At 40.1% G+C, this 22,284-nt stretch overlaps 1 protein-coding gene across 1 annotated transcript in view; it reads left to right on the forward strand.

The window, feature by feature from the left end:
- The first annotated feature begins 636 nt into the window (after positions 1–636).
- slc7a10b (solute carrier family 7 member 10b) overlaps positions 637–22,284 on the forward strand; it is a 31,102-nt gene continuing 9,454 nt past the window's right edge. Inside the window, exons 1-7 of the mRNA XM_067436722.1 lie at positions 637–1,518; positions 3,135–3,339; positions 3,427–3,578; positions 12,724–12,849; positions 14,037–14,190; positions 16,329–16,452; positions 21,810–21,913. Coding sequence (XP_067292823.1) covers positions 1,377–1,518; positions 3,135–3,339; positions 3,427–3,578; positions 12,724–12,849; positions 14,037–14,190; positions 16,329–16,452; positions 21,810–21,913 — 1,007 coding nt within the window. The 5' untranslated portion in view covers positions 637–1,376. The remainder of the gene's footprint in view (positions 1,519–3,134; positions 3,340–3,426; positions 3,579–12,723; positions 12,850–14,036; positions 14,191–16,328; positions 16,453–21,809; positions 21,914–22,284) is intronic.

A 22,284-nucleotide genomic window follows, 5' to 3' on the forward strand; every position in this document is an offset into this window, starting at 1 on the left:
AACTGGATAGAATCATTAAAAATAATAATAATAATAATATAGGAGGATAAATATTGATTAAGGTTTGATTATGAATTAAATTAAACAGGTATGATGAAGCGGCAGTGGATTTCAGAATCCCCATTTCAGACACGACCAAAGGTTAGCGATTGATTATGGCAGATCCAATAGTTTTAAACTTCATCAGAGTACCCCCCCCCCCTTCAAGAAAGTTAATGCTTGTCAATGGAGAATGGCTAGACTCTCTGTACAAATCAAATGTACATGAGTCTGGTAAAACCAGGCTAATAAAACATGGTACTCGCTGTACATCAAGAATCATTCGTTTTCTGTTAATAAATGATCCAACTGTTGCTCATCTGTCTAATAAAAGATATTATATATTAAAGCTTCTTTGGTGTGTCCATGTTTTTTTTACAACAACAAAAACTGAAATCTAGGGGTAACGTGGGTATGATGTCACTGATAGGTGATGCAAAATTAAAATCACTTATTTCTCTGGATTTAAACATTCTTGGAAACATTTGTGATAATGCAAGCACACACAAGTCAACAAAATATATACCAGTGTTCAAGTTTTGGATATTTTATTCCAAAAATGTTACATATTGTGCCTTTAATTCAAAATCACGATTTGAGACATGCTGGATTTTCTCCTGGTTTGAGTGTAGGCCTATTGCTCTCCGCAGTACATCTTCTCCCTGTGTCACCTCTCCTCTCTGTTGCTCCTGTGATCTATTGGTTTTCTGCTCGACTTCCTCTCTTAAGTGTCGCACACTGCTGGCAGAGATTCAGCCTTCCTGCTGGACTACAAAGCAGCTCACTCTCAACGGCTTTCCTCAGGGAGATCAGCTGAAAACTGGCCTCCTTTATTCTGCGTGCAGAGAAAAGCTCCACAAATTCACGACTTGACTTCCTAAATTCCACACTGGGGATCCTTTCAGGATGAATGGGAGCTTGAGGAACCCTCTGTGGATGTGGGAATCACCCTGAACCCTTCTCCTTTCAGCTGGTGTTCTTTAGATTAGTAAACATGCCATAAACTAGGCCTTCGTTTAGTTAGGTTATCTCTACTTACTTTATCTGTGCTCTGTATTGCTGATGCCCTTTTGAGAACAAAATACAATAAAACTGAATATAAAACAACTAGGTAGTAAGTGCAAACATCTTATATAGTAAGTGACGGTGTTGTAAAATGGTAGAACATGTGCAGCGTCTTTGCATCAGCGTGTGTGAATCAGTCATGCCGCGCGCTCGTTAACATTCTGCCCGGACAGCGCGCGATGCGGCGCCTGCGCGGCCTTTTCACCGTCTCTCAGTCCTCTCAAGCGAGTTGAAGAGAGGAAGCCCAGCTCTCTGTTCGTGCGGCAACTGAAATGGATGGAGTAGAGAGGAAAAGGACGGAGGCTCAGAGGAGCATGATGAAAGATAGCGAGCTTAAACGAGACTCCAGCATCCCTGAGCGCGTGACACTCAAGAAGGAGATTGGACTTCTGAGCGCGTGCGCGATCATCATTGGTAAGCAAAGTTCTCAACTTGTTTTCATTTTGAGGACGGTCCGTTCTCCTAACATGTAAACGTATTAAGGCTAAAAAAGATAAATGCATCACAGATATTCGCCATCTTGTTAGTTGTTGACCTTTAGCTATATTTGGCTTTTATGCACACACACAATAGACCATAAATGCACGTTAGATATTACAATAGTTAGATTAACTACTAGTAAGTTATTTATATACCTCTAGAAATTTTATTTATTAATAATACAACATATTTATAAATGTATTTAATAATAGCCTATTAATATTAATTATTTGATAACAATAGTAACTCCATGTGATTTTATTATGTATTAGCCTATACGATTTATTATAGCCTACTGTTTTGCGTGAATATTTTATTTTAAAAAGTATATTCAATATGTAATATACTTTTTAAAATTGTTTTAGCATAGTTTAGGAAATAATGTAGTTGTGTATCTAGCTTGCTTGTTTGTTTTATGTCTAAAAGTCTCTAAAAAACAATCATCATTAATCAAGTATCATTGAATCTCAACAATTAATGAGTGTTGAACAACAAATAAAGTTGTCACATCTTTTTAACTTCATACTTTCACTTAATAAGTGTAAAATCAATACCGAGCATATGTGGGCCTCAGATGTGTTTGTCCTCTTGAAAGGGGCCACCGAATGAAAGCTGAAGATTGTTCCCTCCGCTTCTGATGGTATCCGGGGCTTTGACGGGCAGCAGTAAATTATTTATGCCTGCTGTTACGTAATCTCGTTGTACGAGTGCTTGAGAGGAGAGCTGCCAGGAAAGCGGGTTAGTGAGGGGGGCTGATCATTGTCTTGCCCTAAAAACTCTCAGGTAGCCTACTACAGCAGGGCTACTTTTGAACAATATTGGGTTTTACTAAAAAATTGGTTATAATTAAAAAAAAAATATATATATATATATCAGGTTTGTTACATAATCTTAATTGTGTATTTTCTTGCATGCTAGGGAGACTGGTGCTAGTCTTTACTCCATGCAGTGAATATAGTGTATTTATTTTTGTAAAATAACAAATCTTACCATTTTTACTGAGCATTTATTTCCACCGTTATTGGCGGGGGGTTGAGAAGGTCTGACCCCTCTAAAGATGGCTTGATCCTCCTGAAGGATGTCAAAACAAGATGTTTGAGATAGTCAGAAAGTAGTAGTCTTTGATGATGTTTTTATCCCCTTTCTGGGCATGGACAGTATAGTGTGCATACGCTCTGGGGCTAAAATATAAAATATCTTAAACTGTGTCTGAAGTTGAACGGAGCTCTTACGGGTGAGGAACGACATTAGGGTGATAATTCAAGTAGATAGGACTTCATTTTGGATGCCTGAAATATAGCTGTCGAATAAACAGACTTTGCTATGATTAAGTAAATAGAAAAGAATTGATGAATTGGTATATATCCAAGAAACCGGTGTGATTTATTTGTGTTTACTGGTTTGTCCAGGAGTAAATGTAATATGAAAGTATGAATATAAAACATTCAGACTAAGAGAAGACAACAGGTTTTTATTATGAATGACTGGGGCTGTCATGTTCAAATGTTGATATGAAATAACCATTACATGTGATTGGTTTGTTTTCTCAGGTAACATTATTGGCTCAGGAATCTTCATCTCTCCTAAGGGTGTTCTGGAGCATTCAGGTTCGGTTGGGTTGGCGCTGGTGGTGTGGGTTTTAGGAGGAGGCGTAGCTGCTCTGGGTTCCCTTTGCTACGCTGAGCTAGGGGTCACCATCCCCAAATCTGGAGGAGACTATTCCTATGTCACCGAGATCTTTGGCGGTCTCATGGGGTATGAGAGGTTCAAAAATGATCTATTAAAAATGAATAAGAGCCAAATGTCCGTCACATATCCTGAATGTGTTGTGTTGCTCTCTAGGTTTCTGCTATTATGGAGTGCAGTATTGATCATGTATCCCACCACACTGGCAGTCATAGCGCTCACTTTCTCCAACTATGTGCTTCAGCCAGTTTTCCCACATTGCATTCCTCCATACATAGCCACACGCATGCTGTCCACCATCTGCATATGTGAGTGCTTGCTTCTTTTTTATGCATTCAATGTATTTCTTTAAACATCAGGCTGTTTAAAGAAACTACAGAGTTTATATAAGTCTGATTTTTGGCTTTAGTTGACCTGAGGATTCAGCAGAATTTAACCTCTGGATTGAAGCAGAATTTGGTGAAGTGTTTTTCTGTTTAACCAACAGCAAATATAATGACTATTCTCAAAAAGGTTGCCTAAAACCTCCAGACAGACGGCCCGATGCTTGCAATTAGACAGGAGAAAGCATATAATGCCTTTCTGAAACCAAATGACTTTCTTCTGTGGAAAAAAGGTGAATTTATGAAAGAAATACCCTGGCCAGTCTTTCCAATATAATGCAAATGAACGAGGGATGTGTAAGTGTGGTAAAATGTCATAAATGCAGTAGATAGCTCTAAAAAACTAATTTCTCAGTCGGTTTACATGCATCCACGGTCAAAAACACTTTCATTTTCCTATAATATCCATTACCGCATCAGCTCGTTTCTCACAGTGTCTGAAACGGTTTGATTAAGGATCCTTCCTTTCCGAGAGCATGCTCTGCTCTGATTGGCCAGACAGCCCAGTCTGTAGTGACAGTCTGTAGTGATTGGTCTACTCTGCTCTGATTGGCCAGACAGCCCAGTCTGTAGTGACAGTCTGTAGTGATTGGTCTACTCTGCTCTGATTGGTCCGATGACTCAGTCTGTTGTGATTGGTCTACTCTGCTCTGATTGGTCCGATGACCTAGTCTGTTGTGATTGGTCTACTCTGCTCTGATTGGTCAGATGACTCAGTCTGTAGTGATTGGTCTACTCTGCTCTGATTGGTCAGATGACCTAGTCTGTTGTGATTGGTCTACTCTGCTCTGATTGGTCAGATGACTCAGTCTGTTGTGATTGGTCTACTCTGCTCTGATTGGTCAGATGACTCAGTCTGTTGTGATTGGTCTACTCTGCTCTGATTGGTCAGATGACTCAGTCTGTTGTGATTGGTCTACTCTGCTCTGATTGGTCAGATGACTCAGTCTGTAGTGATTGGTCTACTCTGCTCTGATTGGTCAGATGACTCAGTCTGTTGTGATTGGTCTACTCTGCTCTGATTGGTCAGATGACTCAGTCTGTTGTGATTGGTCTACTCTGCTCTGATTGGTCAGATGACTCAGTCTGTTGTGATTGGTCTACTCTGCTCTGATTGGTCAGATGACTCAGTCTGTAGTGATTGGTCTACTCTGCTCTGATTGGTCCGATGACTCAGTCTGTAGTGATTGGTCTACTCTGCTCTGATTGGTCAGATGACTCAGTCTGTAGTGATTGGTCTACTCTGCTCTGATTGGTCAGATGACTCAGTCTGTAGTGATTGGTCTACTCTGCTCTGATTGGTCAGATGACTCAGTCTGTAGTGATTGGTCTACTCTGTTCTGATTGGTCCGATGACTCAGTCTGTTGTGATTGGTCTACTCTGCTCTGATTGGTCCGATGACTCAGTCTGTTGTGATTGGTCTACTCTGCTCTGATTGGTCAGATGACTCAGTCTGTAGTGATTGGTCTACTCTGCTCTGATTGGTCAGATGACTCAGTCTGTAGTGATTGGTCTACTCTGCTCTGATTGGTCAGATGACTCAGTCTGTTGTGATTGGTCTACTCTGCTCTGATTGGTCCGATGACCCAGTCTGTAGTGATTGGTCTACTCTGCTCTGATTGGTCCGATGACCCAGTCTGTAGTGATTGGTCTACTCTGCTCTGATTGGTCCGATGACTCAGTCTGTTGTGATTGGTCTACTCTGCTCTGATTGGTCCGATGACTCAGTCTGTTGTGATTGGTCTACTCTGCTCTGATTGGTCAGATGACTCAGTCTGTAGTGATTGGTCTACTCTGCTCTGATTGGTCAGATGACTCAGTCTGTAGTGATTGGTCTACTCTGCTCTGATTGGTCAGATGACTCAGTCTGTTGTGATTGGTCTACTCTGCTCTGATTGGTCCGATGACCCAGTCTGTAGTGATTGGTCTACTCTGCTCTGATTGGTCAGATGGCCCAGTCTGTTGTGATTGGTCTACTCTGCTCTGATTGGTCCGATGACCTAGTCTGTTGTGATTGGTCTACTCTGCTCTGATTGGTCAGATGACCTAGTCTGTTGTGATTGGTCTACTCTGCTCTGATTGGTCAGATGACTCAGTCTGTTGTGATTGGTTTACTCTGCTCTGATTGGTCAGATGACTCAGTCTGTTGTGATTGGTCTACTCTGCTCTGATTGGTCAGATGACTCAGTCTGTAGTGATTGGTCTACTCTGCTCTGATTGGTCCGATGACTCAGTCTGTAGTGATTGGTCTACTCTGCTCTGATTGGTCAGATGACTCAGTCTGTAGTGATTGGTCTACTCTGCTCTGATTGGTCAGATGACTCAGTCTGTAGTGATTGGTCTACTCTGTTCTGATTGGTCCGATGACTCAGTCTGTTGTGATTGGTCTACTCTGCTCTGATTGGTCCGATGACTCAGTCTGTTGTGATTGGTCTACTCTGCTCTGATTGGTCAGATGACTCAGTCTGTAGTGATTGGTCTACTCTGCTCTGATTGGTCAGATGACTCAGTCTGTAGTGATTGGTCTACTCTGCTCTGATTGGTCAGATGACTCAGTCTGTTGTGATTGGTCTACTCTGCTCTGATTGGTCCGATGACCCAGTCTGTAGTGATTGGTCTACTCTGCTCTGATTGGTCCGATGACCCAGTCTGTAGTGATTGGTCTACTCTGCTCTGATTGGTCAGATGACCCAGTCTGTAGTGATTGGTCTACTCTGCTCTGATTGGTCAGATGGCCCAGTCTGTTGTGATTGGTCTACTCTGCTCTGATTGGTCCGATGACCTAGTCTGTTGTGATTGGTCTACTCTGCTCTGATTGGTCAGATGACTCAGTCTGTAGTGATTGGTCTACTCTGCTCTGATTGGTCAGATGACCTAGTCTGTTGTGATTGGTCTACTCTGCTCTGATTGGTCAGATGACTCAGTCTGTTGTGATTGGTTTACTCTGCTCTGATTGGTCAGATGACTCAGTCTGTTGTGATTGGTCTACTCTGCTCTGATTGGTCAGATGACTCAGTCTGTAGTGATTGGTCTACTCTGCTCTGATTGGTCAGATGACTCAGTCTGTAGTGATTGGTCTACTCTGCTCTGATTGGTCAGATGACCTAGTCTGTTGTGATTGGTCTACTCTGCTCTGATTGGTCAGATGACTCAGTCTGTTGTGATTGGTTTACTCTGCTCTGATTGGTCAGATGACTCAGTCTGTTGTGATTGGTCTACTCTGCTCTGATTGGTCAGATGACTCAGTCTGTAGTGATTGGTCTACTCTGCTCTGATTGGTCAGATGACTCAGTCTGTAGTGATTGGTCTACTCTGCTCTGATTGGTCAGATGACTCAGTCTGTAGTGATTGGTCTACTCTGCTCTGATTGGTCAGATGACTCAGTCTGTAGTGATTGGTCTACTCTGCTCTGATTGGTCAATTATCCCCAAAAAAGTTTTGAATGTACTTCTGCAGTTCATATTGCATACGAGCATAACTGGTAGTGTAAGCATTTTGAACTGCAGAGACATTTTTTTTTAAATACATTGAATATGGAAGGCGATCAGCTGGAACTTTACTTTATAAAGTTTTAAATATGAATATTTTAATTACACCTACGTATCATTTCTCTTCAGAAGGCCTTTATTAACCTTCAAGAGCCGTGAGGAGCACTTTATTTGATGGACAGATGAATTTTTATGGCCTTCAAAAACAGAACTACAATCATTGGCTGCCATTATAAAGCTTGGATTTGCCAGATTTTTTTTTAATATAACTCTGATTTTATTAGTCTAAAAGAAGAATGTCATACACACCTAAGATGACTTGAGGGGGAGTAAATCATGGGATAATTTTAATTTTTGGGGAACTGCTAAAGTTCAAAATGAGCATCAGAATGGACCAGGTGATTTAATTGACTAATTGAACATGGCATGGTTGTTGGTGCCAGACGGGCTGGTCTGAGAATTTTAAAAACTGATGATGTACTGGGAATTCACACACAACCATCATTAGTGCAGAAGAAGACCACACCAGCAGACACTCCTGTCAGCTAAGAACAGGATCAGGACTCAACAAAACTGGACAAGTTGAAGATTGTAAAAATGTTGGCTGGTCTGATGAGTCTTGATTTCTGCTGTGACGTTCAGATGGTAGGGTCAGAGATTTGGCTTAAAGGGATAGTTTAAAATGAAAATTCTGTCATCCTTTACTCACCTTCAAGTTGTTTCAAACCTGTATGAATTTCTTTCTTCAGCTGAACACAAGGGAAGATATTTTGAAGAATGTCAGTAATCATACAGTTAACTGGAGCCATTGACTCCCGTAGTATTTTATTTTCCTACTATGGAAGCCATTGGCTCCAGTTAACTGTTTCTAGTTGATTAAAAGAGTAACATAAGAGACGATCTGGCACTGAATGCGTTTGTGAAATCATGAGGAGCTCATAGCCACTGTTTTCAGGTGGCTCGTGCACTGACTAGCGCTTCAATCGAACGCTGTTGCGGAGACTATTCATTCCGTTGAAATCACAAAATGAATTGCACCCATTGTGATGTGTCCCTGTTCTTGATATACAGTCCCTGACAAAAGTCTTGTCGCTTATCTATTTTCTAGAAATACCTGATATTAACCTGACTTTGAATTGATCAATTGGTGTTAGAAATAGCTCTTTTGAAAAGCTAAAACCCTCCCAAATGATGTTTAATGCACTGAAATAAATAATTTTCACAGAAGAAATATTTATCATTTAATCAAGACAGAAAGGTCAAATTTTGGCAAGACAAAAGTTTTGTCGCCTATACAGAAATGTAACAAATTTACTGCAAATACAAAAATATGTCAGCAAATTAAGTTGTGGCGCTGTGAGATCCAAATTTAATATCTTGTATGACTTCCATGAGCTTGAAGGACTGCATCCATGCGGTTTGGCAAGGATTCATACAATTTATTGATGAAGTCGTCAGGAATAGCTAAGAAAGCAGTCTTGCATGCCTCCCAGAGTTCATCAATATTCTTTGGTTTCGTCTTCCATGCGTCCTCTTTCATCCTACCCCACATATGCTCAATGATGTTCATGTCTGGTGACTGGGCTGGCCAATCCTGGAGCATCTTGATCTTCTTCGCCTTGAGGAACTTTGATGTGGAGATGGAAGTATGCGATGGAGCACCGTCCTGCTGCAGAATTTGGCCTCTTTTATGGTTGGGAATATAAGAGGTAGCTAAGATTTCTTGGTATTTTAGACTATTGATGTTGCCTTCCATCCTGCAGATCTCGCACACCCCCATACTGGATGTAACCCCAGACCATGTTTTTTCCGCCACCAAACTTCACTGTTTTCCGAGTGAATCTCGGATCCATTCTGGCTCCAGTAGGTCTCCTGCAATATTTGCGGCGACTGTGGTGTTATTCAACTGAAGATTCATCTGAAAATCCACCTTCTGCCACTTTTCCAGCGTCCATCCTTTTAGCAGGCTGTGGGCCTTGGCAAATGCCGCACGGTTTTTCAATTGTATTTTGTTTAGTGCTGGCTTCTGGGCACTTATTCGACCATGGAGGCCATTTCGAGACAGAATCCGACAAACTGTTCTGGTTGACACAGGGACTTCAGGTGACCAGGTCTCGTGGAGCTCTGCTGCAGTGGAAAATGGGCTGGCCTTGGATTTTCGAGCCAACAAACGGTCCTCTCGAGCAGTTGTCTTGCGGGGTCTGTCTGACCTGGGCTTGTCAAAAACGTCTCCAGTCTCTTCAAATCTTTTTTTTTATCCTCTGTACTTGACGCTGAGACACATTGAAGGTGTCTGCCACATCAGCAGTGGATCTGGTCTTCAGCCTCTTGATAATTAAAACTTTAGTCTCAGGGTGAATCTTAGGCATGTTTGCAGAGGTCTAGTTGCAGTTGATGTGAAGGTCTAGCGTACTGGGGTTCTTTTTTTACACACTTGAGACCTAATTGATCCATTATTAGTCACAGGTGAAGCTCATATGACAAGGTGACAACACTTATGTCTTTGCAAAAATTGACTCAATGGGCTTTACCAAGCTGTGAATATTAGAATACTTTTTGAAAGTTTAGTTTTTCACTGAAACATTATCACAAAAGCTGGTGGGATTAAAATCAGCCGTTTCTTGTAAAAATATCTTGATTAGAAATATATTTCAGCTGCACTTTAGGTCAATTTGTACACAAGCGACAAGACTTTTGTCAGGGACTGTACACTGATTAATCACTGATAAACATCTTTGGTTTTAATGAGAAAATAAATCAACTATACACAGCGGTTCTATGTATAGGCCTATTCATTCACTAACATAAAGAATCTCTGCACTACAAAATGTTGTTATATAGCAGATATAGGATGAAACTATAATTTCTGGACACTCGCACTCCTAACGCAGATTTATTTATTTATTTATAGACCTGAGGTAGGGGTTCTGGCAGACCAATCACAACGCTTGCGGTCCGCATAGAATTGACACGTTGTTAAATTTTTGGAGAGGTGCGCGTCAGGTTACGACAAAGGGTACGCGCGCCACACACAGCCTACGATGTAGCTACGCCGTACACTCGAAGCAGAAGTATAAATTGGCCTTAAAGGGTTAGTTCACCTAAAATTGAAAGTCTCTAATTAATTACTTACCCTGATGTTGTTCGACACCCGTAAGACCTCCGTTCATCTTCAGACACAGATGAAGATATTAGTGTGTAAATCCGATGGCTCAGAAAGGCCTTCATTGACACCAATGTCATTTCCTCTCTCAAGACCCATAAAGGCACTAAAGACATCGTTACAAAGCCCATCACTACAGCGGCTCGACAATCATTTTATCAATCGACGAGAATAGCTTTTTATGCAAAAAACAAACAAAATAATGACTTGTATAATGATGGGCTGATTTCATAACAATGAACTGTTATGAATCAGTGTATCGATTAATGATTCGGATCGCGTGTCAAACTGCCAAACTGCTGAAATCACCTGACATTGGTGATCCGAATCATGAATCGATTTACTGATTCATAACGGTATGAAGCATTGTTTGAAATCGGCCCATCACTAAGTCATTGTTTTTTTTGCGCGCAAAAACTATTCTCGTCTCTTCATTAAATGATTGTAGAGCCGCTGTAGTGAGATGGGCTTTGTAACGACGTCTTTAGTGCCTTTATGGGTCTTGAGAGAGGAAATGACATTGGTGTCAATGAAGGCCTTTCTGAGCCATCAGATTTCAACACTAATATCTTCATCTGTGTCTGAAGATGATTGGAGGTCTTACGGGTGTCGAACGATATGAGGGTAAGTAATTAATGAGAGAATTTTCATTTTTGGGTGAACTAACCCTTTTACACTTAAAGGTGGGGTAAGTGCTTTCTGGTAAACAATGTAGCTATTTAAAATCACCAAAACAAACACGCCCTTACCCCAAAAGGGTATCGCCCCTGTATTGATAGCTCCGCCCCAAACATACGTATGTGCTCCAGGCTTATAAAGTTTGGAAATTAATGGGTCTTTATCATCTCTGAAGTGAACGACGATACGATCGCAAATGGAAAAAACATGACACACGAGAATATTCAAGCAAAAGCAGCATATATTTAGCCTGACAAGCCAGACCCACATCAAGATGTTTGGTCTGGAAACTCACCATTGACAGCTCAATCTGAGGGGCGGATAAACGGTTGTCTTTCAAACTCCCTCTGACCGCGATAGGATAGCGCTACAACCAACCAGAGCAACGAAGGTGAAGCAGAGCTCGTTGATAGATTAAACATTCGCCGTATCCGGTCGGCAAAACTCCGAACACATCTTCCCTTTTTAAGAATGACTTCAGTGCCGTTCTTTGTTCTTTTCTCAGAGAAAAGCTTAACTCCAAGTCTTCCAGAGTCGCGGTCAAAGCTGATTCGAAAGACCGCCGTATGTCGTGGGCCCGCCCACCGACTCTATACACGATGTGATTGGTCCGGCAAGAGTTAGGCGAATACAGCTCAGAAGGGTATTGAGAGTTGCTAGATGACACTCGCTAGCAGATTAAATTTGCTGCCGCTAGGGTGCGTCTAGATTTCTAGGCTAGCATATATTAGTTCGGTGAAGCAAAACATAACCAATGTTACTCGCCTGCCAAGAAGAAATAAAGCAACCTGCCTTCGCTCCTTGAGTTCTGTCCAGCTCTGGAAAGCTGATACTTCTTGCCTGATTGTTAGCCTTCTTTTGTTTCACAGACATTTTCTACTTTTGTTTTTTATCTGCCATCTCTCTCTTTCGATCGTCCCTCGGCTGATGTCTGTCCTGTGTGTCGTGTCTTTTAATTAATGACGTGCGATATCTTTATAGCGGTGGGTCCCACTGGAGTGCAGGGCTCTACACTGGTTCATTTAAATAAATAAATGTTGAGGTATAATATCTTGCTTTTTAGTTGTTTAAGCTGATTTGGATGCTTGTTTAGTGTTGTTTTAAATAATTTGAAGGCATCTTTTAAGTTTGCTGAGGCCCTCTAGTCAGCCCCGGCTCCTAGTCCTCCACTAATCTAAAGTCTTTGGAATGACCCAGTTACAACCCTGGATTTGTGCCAGAAGCACTTGACTGCTCAGTGATGGAGGTGGCATGGGTCTATAGCATGTGATTGCTGCATTAGCTCTCTTTCTTCAAGCCTGTTATGTGGAGTCATGCACACAAACCAAAACAGCAAGAGCAAGACAGCGGCCGGAAAAAGCAAGGCATTCCATCTCCTCACAGACCTGCTCTTTGCTCCCTGTTTTTGTTCTCGTAAAAAGTTATTTGTTTCAATTGGGCTTAAACTTCTCTTGGTAGAGGGAAAGTGATTATGAAAGAGTCTGTAAGCGGTGACAATGATGGATGAGCCCTTAGAATTACAAGTCCAACTCTCCCTTTAGTGTTCCCACATTTTGGTCAAGCACCCACACAAGCTAATCCTAAATCAGTATTTCCTGATGGCAACAGGTCGTAATTTTACTTGCAATCTTTAAACACATTGTTAGAAAAGCATTGCATTTGAAGTCACTCATTCAATTAATCAATCAGCATTGTTCAACTGTTTATGTTGTGTCTCTGTGTGTGTGAATATATTTTTAGTGTTTTTGACATGGGTGAACTGCTACAGCGTGCGTTTGGCCACACGGATCCAGGACGCGTTTACCGTAGGAAAGCTTCTAGCTCTGGGGCTCATCATTACTGTCGGTTTGGTGCAGATCTTTGGAGGTGAGAATGTAAAATGGGTATCTGGAGAGTTAATATGGTGTCATTCATTCTAGAAATTAATATATGAATCATTTATTTACTTATAAAAAAGAAGTAGCTAAAACACTGATGGTAAAACATTAAAAGGGGTCATGACATTTAGTCAGTATTTTAATAGTTCCTTGCGCTTTACTTATAATGTTAATAAAAATGCTTAGTTTTGGCACCCCTGGTAAATATGATGTGAAAAGAAATCTGCATTGTTTATCCTTTTGATCTTTCATTAAAAAGAAAAAGAGCAAAAACCGAACCTTGCATTGAAGTAAAAGAACAGAAAGTAGAGGAGACATCACATTATGAAATGAATCCTTTTCTCCTAAACACGTTGGCCATAATTATTGGCACCCTTTTATTAAATACTTTTTGCAACCTAATTTCCCCAAAATAACAGCTCTGAGTCTTCTCCTGTAATGAGTTTGGAGATCAGAGATAATTCGTCCACACAGAATCTCTCCAGATCCTTCAGACTCCCAGCTCTTCTCTTCAGTTCATCTCTCATTCTCTAAATGGTTCAGGTCAGGGGACTGGGACAGGCCGTGGCAGAAGCTTCATTTTTTTGCTCAGAAACATTGTCCTGCATTTTGCATTATTTTCCTGATGGAAGATCCAACCACGGTTTAGAATTTTTCATCTGTTGCTAGAATCCTTGATTCCATGAATCTGAACAAGATGTCCAGGACCTCCGCCAAAAAAATAAACCCTCAACATGAAAGATCCAGAGGTGTATTTAATCGTGGACAAGGGGGACTTTATCCCTGTTTGATCCAAAGCCATCTGCTGTGTTTGTCTCCAAAAAAGCTCTTATTTTAGTTTGATCTGACCACAGAACCAGGTCCCGTCTGAAGCTCCAGTCGAGTCTGAACTGAATCTGCTGGAGTCTGTTTCTGGATCAGCGTGGAGGACTTTTCTTAAAACCCTTCAGGGATTCAGTAACAGATCTCTACAAAAATGGTCTAGAATAATAATAAAAAAAAGATATTAAAATCCAAAATATTTGGTTCGTAATTATACACCCCCTAGGAAATCTACAGACTTTTAAAAAGGCAAACTATGTTACACCGATGTATCAGTCTGTCAATAGATATAATTATCCTTTCAAATATTGTTTGTTACTTGTCAAATTAACAGATTTGTCCCTGTCTGCTCAGGTAACTATGAGAGCCTGACCCCACAGGTGGCGTTCATGTTTAATAAAGCTCCGTCTATAGGGCAGATTGCCCTGGCTTTCCTTCATGCCTCCTTTGCCTTCAGCGGCTGGAACTTCCTCAACTACGTTACGGAGGAGGTGGTGGATCCGAGGAGGTTAGTCTGATACCACGTTTAAAACATAAACATGTCTGGAATCACATAATCTGCCAGAACTGCTGCCATTTAACTGATATCATTATCAGGATTATTAATTTAAGTCACATTGAAAAACGTGCATGCACTGTATTAAAAACCTAACTTTGAGACCAGAGGTGGACAGTAACTAAGTACATTTACTTGAGTACTGTACTTAAGCACACTTTTTGAGTATCTGTACTTTACTGGAGTATTATTTTTTCTGGAAACTTATGACTTTTACTTCACTACATCTGAAAGACAAATATCATACTTTTTACTCCACTTACAATACCGTACTTTTTTTTTCCTTCTTTAAAAGGTTTTTTGTTGTTGTTGTTGCACACAGTCTATCAGGAATCACTCTATAGGGTAATTTACATTTCCCCAACTTTTTTTGAACACTGATATTTTCATAGCAAAATGGATGAAGACTGTTCTTAGGCACAAGTGTGTGCACCCATAGTCATACTTTGAAAGTATGTTTCAGTTTAAAAAAATAAATAAAAAAAAATCTAGATTAGTTTAGTTGAGATACACTTGGTGCATGTCTTATAAAATATTAAAAATATAAACGTCTTGGAGAAAGATTGGTAAAGTTGGGAGAATATCAGAAGTCTATCAGTGTATTGGATCCGTGCATTCGGCCTTAAAGTGACAGCAGCTTTATAAAGAGCTTTGTAACTTATATTCAAGTATGAGTAATGAGTTTAAGTCAGTCGTATGCTAGTATGTCAGATGGAGCATCACTGCCTGGCTTAAACCATGATGACAGTGTGCATTTATACAACAACAATAAAATAATGCACTGGCATAAAAAAGGAAATTTACTTTTATACTTAAGTACTTTTGAAAACAAATACTTCTGTACTTTTACTTGAGTAAAAATCTGTTTTTACAACTTTCACTTGTAACGGAGTAATATTTGACCAGTAGTACTTTTACTTTTACTCAAGTAATAGAGTTATGTACTTTGTCCACCTCTGTTTGAGACACAGAATTCTGTCTGTAAGCTAAATATACAGCTCTGAAAAAAAATCAGTTGAAAAAAAATAATGACCAGCTGGATGGCAAAAACAGTGCTAGTAGTACCTCAAAAGTAATTGAAATCAAACAATAACTATACAGTGAGCGTCATGTTGCTTCCATCCTCAACATTTTAAAGACGGCGGTTCATTAAAAACAAGTTCCAGCAGCAGACATTGGGGACAACTAAGCTACAGACTGGCAGAGGGCGAAAGCGACTCCACTGACCGGAATGACCGCAAACTCATTCGAATTTCACTTAACAACCGTAGGATGACATCAAGTGACCTACAAAAAATGGGAAAAGGCAGCTGGGGTGAAGTGCACGGCGAGGACAGTTTGAAACTCCTATGGGCAGGGCTGAAGTCGTGCAAAGATAGAAAAAAGCCCTTCATCAATGAGAAGCAAAGAAGAGCCAGGCTGAGGTTCGGACTGTAGAGGACTGGAGTAAGGTCATCTTCTCTGATGAGTCCAATTTTCAGCTTTGTCCAACACCTGGTCGTCTAATGGTTAGACGGAGGCCTGGAGACCTCTCCGGACCTGAATCTCATTGAAAATCTCTGGAATGCGATCAAGAGGAAGATGGATAGTCACAAGCCATCAAACAAATTCGGGCTGGGGAATTCTTGCATCAGGAGTGGCATACAGTCACCCAACATCAATGAGAGAGACTGGTGGAGAGCACGCCGAGACGCATGAAAGCTGTGATTCAAAATCAGGGTTATTCCACCAAATATTGATTTCTGAACTCTTCCCAAGTTAAAACATTAGTATTGTGTTTTAAAAATGAATATGAAGTTATTTTCTTTCCATTATTCCATATATACTTTTTTGTTATTTTGACCAGTTGCTGCTTTCGGCAAATAAATGCTTTAAATTGAAATATATTTTTATTTGGAATCTGGGGAAAATGCTGTCAGTAGTTTTAATTTTACCCAAACACATACCTATAAATAGTAAAACCAGAGAAATTGATAATTTTGCAGTCTTCTCTTAATTTTTTTCCTGAGCTGTATGTTTTAACTCACTTTTTGAAACCATAATTATCTACTCCATAATTTATTTTTGTTTACGTGTTTGTTTTCCCTCAGGAATCTGCCACGAGCCATATACATCTCCATTCCACTGGTGACATTTGTGTACACTCTCACAAACATTGCATATTTTTCCTCCATGTCTCCTGAGGAACTGCTGTCCTCCAACGCAGTGGCTGTTGTAAGTACAGGCCTTTGACTTGCCGGGGTTCATTCTTATTACATTCTCAACACACTGCTAGCCCTCCAGGATTGTGTCACTTTTGTATGTGGGATTCATACTTTTACAGTCCGCAGAAAATAGCCGGAATATCATTAAAGTCAGCATGAAACAGATGTTGTGCTGGTCTTTTCTTCGCTATTGTGACATATATGTGAAACTGCTCCAGAACAAATGTAGGGCGGGACCTGATTTTGTCCATTTGGGGAGTTAATTGGATGGTAGTGGTTTGCTATTGGTTGTTCTCATGTGAGTGACAGGTCGCCCCACCCTCGCACCAGTAAACATGTCGTCAGAGAAGAGAAGCATTGAATTAATCGAAGCATTTAAACATCTGGGCATTGAATTTAAAAAATAATGATGTGCACAGATAAATTCTTTATAATAAATACTGCAAGAAGTGTCCATTTTGATTTCATGGAGACTGTAAAACTGTTTGTGAATGTTTTCTGTTTATCAGGGCAGTAGTTATTTGTTTATATATATATATATATATATATATATATATATAAAGTTTTTTTTTCAGTTTTAATTTTAAGAACATTTTAAGTAATTTGTTGTGTTTTTGTTTTTTCATTGTCTATATAGTTTTCATTAATTTATTATTTAATCAACTTAACTAAATGAAAATGAGAAATATTGCTTTGGCAAATAGCTGAAATTAAATAAGTTGTGCTATAAGTTTTTTATAATACATTTTGTTGGCAGTAAAAAATAATATTAATTATAATAATTTCATGCTGCCGAGACTGTAGCCATTTAAAAAAAAAAACATCTTAAGACACATATTTTCCAATTGAGCCTGACCAATAAAGACTAGCACTTAACTATCCAATTAAATGTTCTGTTTGTTTGTCAAAAAAAAAAAAAAAAAGTTTGTGTACTGTGCTCGAGAATTTTTACAGCTCTTGCAGGTTGTTAGCCTTGTTTGTTTTGTTACTTCTATTGCTCTCCCCTTTTTGTAAGTCGCTTTGGATAAAAGCGTCTGCTCAAAAATTAAATGTAAATTAAATGTAATAATAAAAACATATAAAAAGTTATCTATGTTGTTACGGCCATAACCGCAACACAAAAGAGGGAAAACACAAAAGGCTCGCAATAGGGGTTTTATTTACAAACACATAATTTTAACACAAAGTGGGGAGTACAAAAAGCATAAAAATCAGAACAAACACCTGAGAGGAAACGAAACGCAACCACCACACCGCACAAGTTCCTCTAGACGTAGCGGAGAGGTTCCATATACAGGTCCTTCTCAAAAAATTAGCATATTGTGATAAAGTTCCTTATTTTCCATAATGTAATGATAAAAATTTTACTTTCATATATTTTAGATTCATTGCACACCAACTGAAATATTTCAGGTCTTTATTGTTTTAATACTGATGATTTTGGCACACAGCTCATGAAAACCCAAAATTCCTATCTCAAAAAATTTGCATATCATGAATAGGTGCTTTTAAACGAGCTATTAACCTAATCATCTGAATCAACTAATTAACTCTAAACACCTGTAAAAGATTCCTGAGGCTTTTAAAAACTCCCAGCCTGGTTCATTACTCAAAACCGCAATCATGGGTAAGACTGCCGACCTGACGGCCATCATTGACACCCTCAAGCGAGACGGGAAGACACAGAAAGACATTTCTGAACGAATAGACTGTTCCCAGAGTGCTGTATCAAGGCACCTCAGTGGGAAGTCTGTGGGAAGGAAAAAGTGTGGCAAAAAACGCTGCACAATGAGAAGGTGAGCGGACCCTGAGGAAGATTGTGGAGAAGGACCGATTCCAGACCTTGGGGGACCTGCGGAAGCAGTGGACTGAGTCTGGAGGAGAAACATCCAGAGCCGCCGTGCACAGGCGTGTGCAGGAAATGGGCTACAGGTGCCGCATTCCCCAGGTCAAGACACTTTGGGCTACAGAGAAGCAGCACTGGACTGTGGCTCAGTGGTCCAAAGTACTTTTTTCGGATGAAAGCAAATTTTGCATGTCATTCAGAAATCAAGGTGCCAGAGTCTGGAGGAAGACTGGGGAGAAGGAAATGCCAAAATGCCTGAAGTCCAGTGTCAAGTCCCCACAGTCAGTGATGGTCTGGGGTGCCATGTCAGCTGCTGGTGTTGGTCCACTGTGTTTTATCAAGTGCACGGTCAATGCAGCTCGCTATCAGGAGATTTTGGAGCACGTCATGCTTCCATCTGCTGAAAAGCTTTATGGAGATGAAGATTTGGTTTTTCAGCACGACCTGGCACCTGCTCACAGTGCCAAAACCACTGGTAAACGGTTTACTGACCATGGTATTACTGTGCTCAATTGGCCTGCCAACTCTCCTGACCTGAACCCCATAGAGAATCTGTGGGATATTGTGAAGAGAAAGTTGAGCGACGCAAGACCCAACACTCTGGATGAGCTTAAGGCCGCTCTCGAAGCATCCTGGGCCTCCAGAACACCTCAGCAGAGCCACAGGCTGATCGCCTCCATGCCACGCCGCACTGAAGCAGTCATTTCTGCAAAAGGATTCCCCACCAAGTATTGAGTGCATAACTGAACATAATTATTTGAAGGTTGACTTTTTTTGTATTAAAAACACTTTTTTGTTTATTGGTCGGATGAAATTTGCTAATTTCATTTGCTAAATAGAGACAGGAATTTTGGGTTTTCATGAGCTGTGTGCCAAAATCATCAGTTTTAAAACAATAAAAGACCTGGAATATTTCAGTTGGTGTGCAATGAATCTAAATTTTTTATCATTACATTATGGAAAATAATTTACTTTATCACAATATGCTAATTTTTTTAGAAGGACCTGTATACCCAGGCTCATCTGATCCACAGGTGTAAAGAATCTGTAGTATGTCACAAGACAGAAAAAAGCAATTCCACCCACTAGAGGGCAGACAAAGCATTCAAGACAGAAATAACCAGTTCAACTACATGCACATGTAACATATGTGAATATATTCAAATGTTATTTATTCCGTCTTTTGGATGAGATGTTAAACCGAGGTCCTGACTCTCTGTGGTTGTTAAAAATCCCAGGATGTCCTTCGATAAAGAGTAGGGGTGCAACCCCGGCATCCTGGCCAAATTTGCCCACTGGCCTCTGTCCATCATGGCCTCCTAATCATCCCCCTCTCCTGATTGGCTTAATCACTCTGTCTCCTCTCCACCAATCAGCTGGTGTGTGGTGAGCGTTCTGGTGTAATATGGCTGCCGTTGCATCATCCAGGTGGATGCTGCACATTGGTGGTGGTTGAGGAGATTCCCCCCTTCAATGTAAAGTGTGTTGAGTGCCTTGAAAAGCGCTATATAAATCGAACATTATTATTATTATTATTATTATTATTATTCCTGTGGTCAAAGCTGAATTTTCACCATCATTACTCCAGTCTTCAGTGTCACATCATCCTTCAGAAATCATTCCACTATGACCTTAATATGATCATTTAATGTATTCTTGATGAATAAAAGTATTTTTTGTTAAATGTGCACTATGTAACTATTTTATAATACATATCCAAAAACCACTAGGCCAGTGTTATATATTTTGTTTCAGTTGAGTACTTACAATATCACAAATGTTTCCAACCATTTGTAAATTGTGAGAAAATTGCTACTTTAACCAAGGAGCCGGGACGTCTGAGTATAGCTTCTGAGGGAGTCGCCTGTCAATGGCGTCATATCTGCGTTACTCAGTTTCCGGGTTTATTCTGCAGAAGCGCTTTACTCTTAGCAGTGTGAACATGTCACAGAAGCGCCGAGCGAACGCACAGAGTAACGTCATAACATCATTTTAAACACACTCAGATGTGTCTTATATGATAAACAGAGCTGCGTTAGCTCGTGATCGGATAAGCAAAAATGGTGCAGACAACTGTCCCGTCATAATAAAAGTCCTGCTCCTCGTCGGGTGAGTGTTGCTCATCTTAACACTCAGCAATCGACCCTGCTCTGCTTCACACTACAGTAACGTTAATACACTGCAAAAATTGCTTTTCGTACTTAGTATTTTTGTCTTGTTTCTAGTCAAAATTTCGAAATATTCATACATTAAGAAACTGTAACACGGATCCACTGAAGAGGCGAGGTTTAGAACCTAAGTGCAGTTTATTTGAACACTTAACATAAATCCAAACATTAGACTTAGACTTAGACTTAGACTTAGACTTAGACTTAGACTTAGACTTAGACTTAGACTTAAAACAAACACTCACCAAACGTGGGTTACAACATCAATAACTGACCAAGACTATGGCAAACATGAGGGCTTAAATACACAAGGGCTAATGACAAAATGAGGGACACCTATGAACAATGATTAACCTATAAACCAATGACAACAAGACACAGGAACACGAGGCAGGAACACATGAGGGCATGGAATCACATGACAATAGACCACATGACAAGACCAGGAAGTGCATGACAAAACATGACAGTGAACATGAAACCTTAAAACATGAAACATGAACCTACACCAAAACACCTTGTGACAGAAACATTTACTAGACAAGTAAAAATTATTGTCTTGTTTTGGGAAAAAATACCCCCAGTGGGGTAAGCAAAATAATGTTGTTTTAAGATGAATTTGCTTACCCCACTGACAGATTATTTTGCTTATTTTAAACAAAAACTCTCTTAATTTTTAGTTATTTTTAAGAGACAATTACTTTTGCTTGTCTAGCAAATACTTCTTGTTTTAAGAATTTTTAGATATGTTTGGATTAGAAACAAGCCAAAAACTAAGTAAGAATCTTTTTGTTGCAGTGTAACCGCATCCATCAACATGATTTCTGTCCTATCCCGATTATTTCCCACCGGCTGTGAGGTGAAGACCACATGTCCCAAGATTCTGTGCTCAAGCCAGTGTCATCAAACTACGCCTTAGTTTTGAATAGGCACCCTCTAGCCTAGCGGACGGAAAAGTTACATAGTGCACCTTTAATTTCTTTCCAAAAAAAGAAAAGAAAAATGAATTCTTGCTGACCCCAAACTTTTGAACGGTAGTGTGTAAGTATCAATTGATAATTCAGGTGTATGAATCGGGGGGGGGGGGAGTGATGCTTTATAGTCTTATTAAAAAATGGCAGTCTGCTGCATAATTTAAAAAAAAATACAAGATTTGCAATAGTGCTGTGTAAATGTGGTCAATGCAGATTATGTGGCTGCATTTGTACATGGCTCGATTTGAACACCTTGAAGGTGTAAAAACAACACAGACGGCGCATGGAAATAAACTGTGTTATTAGTGGGCGAAACCTTCTCCTCTGAATGTGCTGATTCGGTTAATGATGTGCTAAAGCTTTGTTTCGTTTGCCTTAGACTTTCGGTGAAAAACTTCTCGGGGTGTTTTCCACCCTCATGCCGATCTCCGTGGCACTCTCCACGTTTGGGGGCATCAATGGTTACCTCTTCACCTCCTCCAGGTGAGCACATTTCTTTTCAATTCACCTTTTAAATTTACCTCACCTACATTTCATACATACTCAAAAAGACATCAAAAAAAGAAAGTGAAAGAATATATTTTAAAATGTAATGCATTCCTGTGATCAACTCTGAATTTTCAGCTTCATTACTCCAGTCTTCAGTGTCGCATTATCCTCCAGAAATCAGCACCTATGTAAAATAGATATAGGCACCTATTGTAATCGTTCTTATTTTTCCTTCTTCCACTATGGCAGCCCTCTCAGAAGACATGAAAAATGGCTATTTGTGCTCATATTTGATACACAAACTTCTGTGCCGCATACCGAGTCAAGTGAGGCCCAGTTTTTCCATACCAGCCATTTTGGGCATC

The sequence above is a fragment of the Pseudorasbora parva genome, chromosome 25, assembly GCF_024679245.1.
Source record: "Pseudorasbora parva isolate DD20220531a chromosome 25, ASM2467924v1, whole genome shotgun sequence".
In the NCBI taxonomy this organism is placed as follows: Eukaryota; Metazoa; Chordata; class Actinopteri; order Cypriniformes; family Gobionidae; genus Pseudorasbora; species Pseudorasbora parva.